At 43.1% G+C, this 10,477-nt stretch overlaps 1 protein-coding gene across 4 annotated transcripts in view; it reads left to right on the plus strand.

Annotated features, from left to right (window-relative positions):
* The window catches only part of kiaa1549la (KIAA1549-like a), a 100,012-nt gene extending 90,261 nt beyond the window's left edge, over positions 1-9,751 (plus strand). For 3 of the 4 annotated variants that reach the window (XM_086208551.1, XM_086208553.1, XM_086208554.1), the window contains 7 exons: positions 1,205-1,446; positions 1,708-1,873; positions 3,480-3,577; positions 5,616-5,761; positions 5,840-5,994; positions 6,088-6,154; positions 7,747-9,751. In XM_086208551.1, coding sequence (XP_086064677.1) covers positions 1,205-1,446; positions 1,708-1,873; positions 3,480-3,577; positions 5,616-5,761; positions 5,840-5,994; positions 6,088-6,117 — 837 coding nt within the window. In that variant the 3' untranslated portion in view covers positions 6,118-6,154; positions 7,747-9,751. The remainder of the gene's footprint in view (positions 1-1,204; positions 1,447-1,707; positions 1,874-3,479; positions 3,578-5,615; positions 5,762-5,839; positions 5,995-6,087; positions 6,155-7,746) is intronic. The other variant, XM_086208552.1, reaches the window with a different exon arrangement.
* Positions 9,752-10,477: the final 726 nt, after the last annotated feature.

Below are 10,477 nucleotides of genomic sequence, written 5' to 3' on the forward strand. Positions count from 1 at the left end.
TAATGAAATAATCCTCTGAGAACATTTATAACTTTTATCCTCTCTTCCCTGCTCAATCTCCCCATTGCTCCGTGCTCAGACCTAGAGGATTATCAACTTACCTTTCGATGAACTTGAAAAAAAACCGCGGCAGACAGATAAAGAAAGAAAGTCAGGTGGGAAATGACAGAAAGATTAGAAAGCAACCAAAGAAGGAAGAGAGAAAGAGATAAAATGGGGACAAATGGAGTGAGTGAAATCTCTCCATGCTGCTTCCCTGCTGCAGCAGAGTCCCAGCAGCTACTGTGCCACCTAGCTGAATGTCAATGACTGAATATGATTACAGGCTATTCATGGATGCAGATGGGTGGCTCAATAGTGCTTAACAGCCTCAGACGTGCCGCACTGTTTGATGCAGCACTAGGAGACCGCAGAGTCTTTTTTGCACTTACTTGTGTGTACAGATCTCATTGATACACAGCATCCTGTGATTGTTCCTCTGCTGCGTCCTGTTGCATGTTGACCTGATGAATCACGGCTCGATTGTGCAGCTTGAGTTGTCGGTAACTTTTTATCTGTGTGCCCGAACGTCTTGGAAGGTTTGAGGATTGTTCATATTAGGAGGTAAACCCGTATACACAAACACTTAAGAAAGAGTTTCGCTAAACTAACGAGAGCAACTTTTCCCGTGCGTCTGCGAGACATCTAAGCTAAGGGTTGACCCCTTTGCTTAAATCAAGTTATATTTCTGGGTCAAGCTTTTTAAGTATGGCCACAGCGACTGGCTTTGATAGGGGAAAGATCTCTGTGAGGGATTTCATCATAGAAATATTGTATTAAGAAGTGTCACGTTGCCATCGTCGCATGAAGATTGTCAAATAGAAAGTTTCACCGATAAAACATTAAACCAAAAATAACATCTTACTGACAAGCAGCCTATGTTTATGTGAAGCCAATCGTCTCGCGGAACGGCGGTATGATGCCGATTTCAGATATAACATAAGCAGCCTCTTGATGTAGGCGTCTTAACTGTTCACAGATTTATGAGTTGTTTCTAGCATTAAAATGCTTTGTGAAATAATATTGGACAAGAGTTTGTCCTAAATCAGCTACTTTTAGCCCTAAGATGTTTTGTCAAACACATGTGTCGATTAAGTTTATTGAGTGGGTAGTTAAATGTGCCTGTTTCGTGCGTGCGTGCGTGCGTGCGTGCGTGTGTCCACAGGGGGAACCAGAGCCCTTTGAGGAGACCAATGTGGACCGTCTGATGAGCTCTCTGGGTTATGGAGGTGGATCTACTGGCACAGGGAACGGCAGCTTGGGGGTGAAAGCTCACCGCGGCTCCGACTCCTCCACACTCAGCTCGCAGCCATCCATTGACGAGGTCCGCTCGCAAATGCATATGTTACTAGGCAACGCTTTCAGCCTTGCACCTCCGGACCATGACCCACCATCTCCACCAACCAAGTAAAACTATATGTTTTATTTTTTTAGTACGTCTGTGAGATTATCAGTATTTATTTTCTAACGGAAGAAAAGAATGTCCTAACACTTGGTTTGAACTCTGTGTTTAATGTATTGATCAGTATCACTGCCAGTTGTTTTCCAGAGAGTGAAGCATCTTCAAATGTTGATATGAATATGTACAGTACCTCAGCAAGACTGAGGCTATCGACATTTTTAGACTTTTTTTTTTATTTTTTAACTGTTCCCTGTCTTACGGTGCAGCCACCACCATCACCACCACCACGCCCACAGCGCCTACAACCCGTCCCACACCAGCCACTACAGTGATGGAGTGACCAGCGCCCCAGGAACCATGAACCATCCCTGTGGGGGCCGGCAGAGGAGCGCAGGCTTTGAGGACATGCACCAGTGTAGCCTGCCAAAACCGGTGAGCACATGTGTGAGGTCACAGAAATTCTTACAAACATGCACTAGAGGACATTTTTATCAGCACTGCATCACTTCCTCTGGAGTCCAGAATGGAGGAAGCCAGCTGTATATATTTAGCTTGGAGCTAACGGTGCCTCATGGCTACCAGCTTCAAACAATAGCAAAACTGCCCCCAAAAAATGTCAGTTTACTAGAGAATTGGTTCAACTGAACGCACCGGCTGGTTGTGCTCGGCACAACCGTGAAGAAGTGATGTAAGCTTTGAGATGAAGAAGACGTGGATTATTCCGAGTATAAGCTTGAGTTTGTAAACTGATATCTTTTAAGAGTTTCTGGCCAGGGGGCACCACCGGCTCCAAGTTAAATATACACGACTGGCTCTGTGCATTCTGGAAACACAAAGAAATGATGCAGTGCAGGAAAAAAATGTCTTCTTGAGCTCAAGACATTTTTTGTGAGTAGTTGAAAGGCAAAAAAACACTTTGTGGGTGAAGTATCATTTTAAGCATGGCTGCAGTTATGAATCTAAACTTCAGCTTGACTGGTTGGCGGACATGAAGCGGTTGTTTTACTCATCCAGACGTAATATTTCCTCCTTCGTCCCTGCAGAATGGAGGTGAATGGAATTTCACAGGTGCTGCCCACAGCATAGAACAGTTCTCCTTAAAAAGCTTTTTGTCAGACTTTGCTGTAAATGAGCTGCTTTCAGGAGGGACTATTACTGCTGGCAGCAAGTAGATACAATCAAAAACACTGACTGCGAGGTCCGTGGAGAGAGCAGAACTGGATATATCTGCATGTAATATGAAGAAATAAGAAACACAAATGGATCTTAATAGACACTTGTGATTAGTACCAGCTTTATTGTTTAGGATTCCTGTGCCACCTAATCCGCCCCTGTGTGACACTGAGACCAACCTTGTGATTTGTCGATTATTCTCATCGTGACCGTGTAACTACCTCTCCCTCCTCCCTCCTTTGGACACAAATCTTTAAAAGAAAGATGATAGGAATTTAATTTCCTGGGAAAGAGTTGTTCCTTGCATTGATGGTTTGGATCTTGGGACGACAGTAAGGATAACAGCGGTTGATATTGGGCATTCCGTTCTTAAATGTGCTAAATCAAATCGCCGTGCTGCCATAACCATGTCGAGCAAGGGGAAAATCGCCCTATAATGGTAAAACAATCAAGCCGTTTAGTCATGAACATGCATAATTTGCACAATTAAACAGTTGTCTGTAGATAAGTAGATAAGGTCATGTCATTTCTTCCAGATTCACAACTTCCCTTTTGACCCTCCGCTAAACTGGAATCGCACTCTCAAAATTCATTAAAATGTGAGCACACAAAGGCTCCGGTGGGTGCTATGCCAACAGCTGATCAGCAAGGGAGAAGCTTTAGTGGGATTAAAGGGACTCAGGATTGAACACCCACCAACAGATGAAGTTGCCCGGTGCATTAACGTCTGAGATCTTTGTGTGCCGATCAGACATCCCTCTAATTTGATCGCTTTCGTTGCGCGTCTGGATTATTTTATTGTTGCTCCTGTGTCATATTGTATATGCTGCTGTCGTCAAATCGTGAATATTTGTGGCATCCGCAGGGTTTCCGGTTCACGCAGCTTCCTGATATGGGCATCGGTTCTCCCCCACCGCTGATCCCCTCCAGACCAGGACCGCCACCAGGAACCTCACTACGACGGTACTACACATCCCGCCAAAAATGCTTTGATTAGGACGCAAAACAGGGCAAATTCACATGGGCAAGACTGAGCAGAGCAAATGCTGCTGAAGCTTTATCCCATAATTCTAAAAACTAGAAGTGGCGAGTGCACAGGAGAGTGGAAGCAAGCTGCAGAATGGTAATCAGCATCATTTGAACGCAGTGCCCTCTCCAAACGCCCTCGTTCTCTGCCTACTTCTCTCTCTCTCTCTCTCTCTCTCTCTCTCTCTCTCTCTCTCTCTCTCTCTCTCTCTCTCTCTCAGCCACATATGTTAGTCTGCATCATTCCAGCGGAGCAGCTTCTTCATTTAAATGCTGTTGCTGTGAGCTCTGTGTTGCTGGGCACTTTAGTACTGCAGAGGCTGATTGACTGTTCAGCTGTTTGGATTGAACCAAGGGACATGTTTGCCATCTAGTGGAGGAAAGGAGAAATTAACTCCAGCTTGAAGTTTACTGTGGTTTGCGTTTACAAAACCCACCGTTGACCAGTTTTTGTCTTTTTTAATCCTGATGGTGGATCTGCAGCCCAGCACTTTATCCAATCACAAACCTGTAATAAATTTGTGTTTTGTTTAGGTGTCTTTTGAAATTTTTAAAGTTTAGAGAGCATCAGCTCGGCACATTATGGTGGAAGTACGGTACGCGATGACCGTTCCGACGCACATTTGTGGGTCTCCTAAGTTGGTGAGACAGAAGAGAGGACATGATAGATTTGTAAAAATCATTTTCAACCACTTGAAAATTGATTTCAAAAAATAGAAATACAAATAATCCCTCCATAATACCGCAGTAAGACTCCAACACCCCTGTTTGGTATGAAGCTTATGCTGCTGTTGGAAAAGCTTAAAAATGGGCCATTAAAAAGAGCTGGAATTTGATGTGTAGAAACCCTGAAATGCAACATTCTGCTGCACAACTGGCTTTTGAATGTAATGCATAATTTGCTTTGAGCTGCTTTTACACTACTCCTCTTCCTGCTCATTCAGTTTTTATTGTGAACTACGTGATTCTCGCTCTAAAACCAGATGCACAAATGTTTTAGTTAACCTGTCAGCCGGTCATACTCTGATTCTCTCTGCACCCTCGGGAAGATGGGAGCAGCATTTTAAATCTCTGTTACCCAGCGAGACATTAGTGTACACTGTGTATTATGGTCTAGAGCTTTGTGATGATATCTCTGCCCCCCCCCCCCCCCCCCCCCCCCGGACACACACACACACACTCACTCTCACACACGCACGCACACACCCATCCCCCCAGTGTCTCACTGTTCTGGTACATGTAAAACAGCCTGTTCTGCATCAGTGGAGATGAAGGTGCAGCGCTGCCATAAACTGTAGAACCTTGAGATTAAATTAGAGAGAAACAAAACAGACCTGAACACTTTGAAAAAGTTCCGATCGTGTTTTAGTTCTATGGTCTGTAACACATCGGCCTTCACACTTCTGTATGTTTGTCTGAAATGTAAATGTATGAAAAACCAAGCGTGAGGTTTCTGCCTTATTCCTTTGGAGAGCCACAAAAACCAGAGCCACGGTGATGATTCTAGAACAGCCAAAAGAGATTTAACCTGATCTCATGTCCCCGTCTCAATCCAGGGGAAAGTCACAGCCTCATCCTGGAACACACAGTTGCTGTCACTTCATCTGCTGCTTCAACACCAACCGACACCACGTTGGTGCGTCAGTGTCTGACACTGCTACTACATTCATCCGTCTGTCTTTAAATGACATAAACCTGCAGCTTCGCTTCCTCCTCAGCTTCAGCGAGTACACACTGAAAACCCTTCAGAGCTTCAAACCAGTTGACTTTGTGAGGACACTAAAAATAGACATGCAGCTGTTTCTTGTTGACTTTAATGTTTTCGCTCATTGACCTGCGAAAGAAACCGACCAAGCTTTCCTCCTCACTTCAGATTTACACCTTTTGTGACCTCTCCTCTGGATCAGCTGGTGGAAGAAACATGCTAAGACAAGTGAGTGTTTGAAGTGTTATGTCTTCTCCTCTCCTCTTTCAGTTCCACTCCTGATGTGAGTCTGAAACCTCGTGTGTCGGAGGCCTCAGACCTGCAGGCCCAGCAGCACAACGGCGCCCCCTACCTGCCTCTGTCCCGGACCCCCTTCCCTGCTGTCACGGTCGACCAGTCCATCAGCACCTACTCAGGTAAGAGCAATGAATGTTTGTTTCTTGAGAGAAACATGGGTTCAACAATTTCATCAAATCTGTCTCTACATTTCACAGGAAATCCAATAACAGCAGTGTACGCCATATCAGCCAACCGCCCGGGTTACTCTGATTACTTTGTCATGTCGCCACCATCTTCGTACCGCAGCCCCTCCTGGATGTCCTACCCACCCGAGCCAGAAGACCTACCGAGGCAGTGGAACGACACACCGGTGAGACACACAAACACACACACACACACACATGGCCCCTGTATCGTGAACTGTGAACTTAACCGTCATTCTTTCTCCTCCTCCTCTCTGCAGAACTCACGACACCTTGAAACCATCTGCTGAAGTCCTCTCATACTGAGTGGAAACGGCCGTTAACTCGGTGGGTTGTGTCACCCATTTTTAAATAACAAGTTGGCTTCGCCAAAGCTTTCATTTGACGTGTTGGAGTGTAATTTAGTCCTGAAGACGAGAGACGCAGAGTTGTTTGGGTGGAAACATCTTGGTGACTTGTTTTTGTGTGACATTTCAAAGATGTAATTTTCTAATCTTAAAGTGTCTCATGGCTATAAACTAGGATGTAAAAATATCATAGTGCTCCAACGGTGACAAATCACTTTGGACAAAAAATTGGGTCATCATAAAGTCAGCCTTTTCGATTCTGAAAGATATTAAAGCATTTACAGTCAGTTGTTTCATTTTAAAACTGTGGAACTTTTGTCTCCATCCTCCTGTAGTGATGGTTATTACAGTCTCAGTATTTAGGCAGTAAAATGGGGGATGAATTCTTTTGGGTGTCACTCAACCTCATTGAAATGAGTCATTCCAATCAGAATTCGATTAATTAAGTCTTAATTAGGTCTGATGACATGCACAATTAAGTCATTCATTCACATTCAAGTTAGCAAACGGCCAACCAGAAATGGTCCACGGAGCGTGCTCAGTGCACATCCTCGTCACGGACGGTGCATTGCTAAATATTTTACCTGGAGACGATGAGCTCAGTGAGAATTGTGAGAACCTGTTTGGCAAGGACACAAATGTAAAGGGCATTTATTTCTATGAAAATATGACTTATTAACACACAATGTTTACGATTTTTTTGAGGATCCTCCATTCAAGATTGAGTAACTTTTAACAACTTCTAACATTTTACGTTTGAGTAATCACTCAGATCTCTCTGGTGGACAAAAGATGCTCAAATAAAAGCAAGAATTTTTTTAATTGAGCCGTTGGACCAGTCACATGACCAAATTGTGTCTTCGTATGACTCTCACGATGTAAACTGTGTGACAACGTTTCAGAGATTTACCCATACACAAGATTTTAACTGCCTAGTTTCTGAGAATAATGATTGTGTAAGATCAAGAATACAAAGTTATAGAATCACTGAGTCTTTATGACTGAAATCATCCTGAAAAACTGCTTCAACATTACTGATCAGATGTTTGTTCCGTTGCGTGATTGCTCTGATTTTTATTGTGCTCGTCTAAAAGCCTGCGGTGAGTTAGTCCACCCAGAATACAGGAGCGTTTACTGGTTTGGAGTTGAGACGACAGACGAGACGCCGGCAGCTGTTCACCTGCCGGCGTCTCGTGTAAACTGACGAGCTCAACTGAGTTTACGCTTTTAAAAAGCTTTCAGAAGCCTGCAGGGCAGAAAATCAGTGTTCACATCTACATATGCATATTATACCACTCTTGAAATTAAAGTGACGAATGAACGGGTAAATACTAAATAAATGATAAAAGACATGAAAAGATAAATAGATAGAAGGATGAGACATCCCACAAAAAACAAGTCCAAGAAAATGATTTCAGATGTGTTGATGCATAATCTGAAACTGAGTTTTCTCATTAAAAATGCTGTTGCTTGCTTTTAAACGCGCGCACGTGTGTGTGTGTGTGTGTGTGTGTGTGTGCGCGCGCGTGCGTGTGTGTGTGTGTGCACTCTCACTCACTGTCTTCACTGCAGGTGTCTGTTTGGATGGGTGCATATTGATCATACCTTTACCTAATCTCCTGCTGCACCTCGCTCCTCTCGCCCCTCTCATCCTGCAGCCTTTTCACCCTCTCGCTGGCTCTGCTTCAACCCTTCAACCTCGTCACCGACATACAGCCATAATTCTTCCTTTTGCCCTCCTCTGTGGGCCCCTACTTGCCCCCATGGGCCCCTATTCACTATATAGACTGGGAGGCCCCTCATACCGCTGAACTGAGCTTGAGCTGAGCTTCCCTCGAGAGCTACAGAAGTTGGTCAGTGAAGCTACCAGCAGCGTGATATGGGCAACCTTTCAAAAAGCGCTCAGCCCAAGAAATATCATACAGTAACTGCCACCCGCCCAGCACATGGCGGCACATGGCGCTGAAGATTGGCGCCCTAGCCAAGACCAGTAGTCTACTCCTCCATTGAACTAGACCAGACTGGACTGAAGCATCCTGGACTTGCTCCTGAAGTCCATCATAAAGCCAGGAAAGCTGGACAGACTTAAAACTGTGCTCTTTTTTTTTTTTTTTGATGAATCCAAATTCCTGTGTAAACCTTCTACAGCTGGTTAATATGTGTATTTTAAACTTAAGTGACAAAAAGAATATGAGAAAAAATAGAAAAAACAACGGTATTTCTTGTCTTGACCTGTCTAAATTTTAGTTTTTGGATATTTGTGTGCTTCTGTCTTTTACTTTTGTGCATTGATTATTATCCATGGATTACTGTACAAAAACAGGAGTGTTTCTCTTTCACTCACCTTATTTCCAGGCAAAAAAAAAAAGAAGAAAGAAAAACAAAAAAAACAGAAATCGGCGGCTTAGTCGTGTGTGGTTATGATGGCATTTCTGTACTTTTACAAAGAATTACTTGGTTTACCTTTTTTCCTTTCTCAGATTCAGAAATGAAAACAAGAATGACTCGCTATGTTCCGTCCATCATCTAATTACGATGTTTTTTGTCGGCGAACCATCAGGCAGACCTGGGTGCAAACTGAAATCCGGTTCCAGTTGTAGCTTCGCAGCCGGTTTAGCTGCTGCAGAGGTGTTTCACATCAGTTCTGGATGAGCCGGTTCACACTCTGGAAATCTGGTTTGGCTCAGGCCTGTTTACTTTCATGTGAACACACTCGTATTCTTAGAGAAAAAAAAACAACAACAGTTAATTTACTTGAAAGATGTCTACTGTATTCTACTGTTTGAGGACTTTTGTTTCTTTTGACGAGGGATCAGTTAGATGAATATTTGGACACTGGACTTTATGTTGTCGTACGGTTCAGGAGACCTGCTGGTGCTGGATGAGCTGTATATGAAATGATTCATTGTATTTGTGTATATAGGAGATGATTTAATGAAGAGATTTATGCAAGTAATGTGGGAGGGGTACTTTATTGACATTGTTCTGATGCCACTTTCCTCCATTTCTCCATTTACGAAGGACTGTTTCCAGGATGAACACATTTCACTGACATCTTGTCCCATTGCGTAACTCCAATATGACATAAAACATGAAATATATTTTAAAAAAAAGTTTGCGGGGATAGAAAAGTTCCCTGCATTTACGGTATCATCACCTTTTAACTAAGCTAATATAGCCATAAAATACTTTTGTTTTGTACAAGAATGTCACATTCTAAATTCTATTTACCCTTGTTTCCTTGGAGGAGAATCAATCAGTGCGCTGTATGTGACGCTCCTCCTGGTTCAGATGGTACTAAAGGAGATTATAGCCATATATGAACTTCACCACGTGGACATAAAAACGGCTAAAGATACACAGTGTGATGTCAAACATGGCAAATGTTACCAAAAGTGAAGAGAAAGATAGTATAGAAGTATAGAAATCTAGTTATAGTAAAGAGTAAGTAGTTTAACATGAAATGAGCACTTTTGCGGAAAGCCCCAACCTCAGCAGAAAAGAGCAGAATCAATGCAAATATGCTGTTGTATAGCATGAAATTTTTTCAATTATAAACATATACATATGTTTTTAAGAGTGATCTTTTTTTGTGATGAACCTACCATTGAGAGCACATGTCCTCAGTACTGTTTCAGTGATATGAGGGTTTCAACCACCAACATATGGTAGCACACATACAGTATTACGATTAAAACATTTGTCTTATGGGCAGATTTTTTTTAAAAAAATGCTTAAAATAAGAAAGTAAAGAAAAATTAAGAAAATAAAGTCAATAGACACGATGTGACTAATTACAGGAAGAGGACAAACGTGTAAAAGGAAGCCTGTAGGAGGTCGGGCATGACGCACTGGATGTGGCTATTTATGGAGCAGAAACCTATGAGAAGACCGCACTGGAGCGTTGTGGGCTCGAATGATGCTGCTGTTGCTTTGAGTCATCGTCATGCTATCGTTTGAACACGTACCCTCACTGTATTCCCACCAACTCCATGTTTACTTCATCGGATCACGGTAAAGACAGGGGTGGGCGGGTTTTTCATTTGAAGGAGACTTGATGCTATGCTATAATGACTTGATGTGCAATGTTTGTGCTTTTACACGGGTAGCGGCGAGATGCTTTTATTGAGGACGGACTCTCGGATCAACTGACTGTCAGTAGTTTCTTTTCTGAGCCATGTCTTGATGCTGTGATGTCATGGCGGCACTGATGATGTCACACTACTGTCACTCGGGTGTTGACGTCACGGTGGCGACAACAATGAATGCCGTTGGATGTAGTTATGCAGAAAACGTTTTTGGT

This window comes from Aulostomus chinensis, chromosome 7 (assembly GCF_037954235.1).
Source record: "Aulostomus chinensis isolate RoL2024-O1b breed Wild chromosome 7, RoL_Achi_v1.0, whole genome shotgun sequence".
NCBI lineage: Eukaryota > Metazoa > Chordata > Actinopteri > Syngnathiformes > Aulostomidae > Aulostomus > Aulostomus chinensis.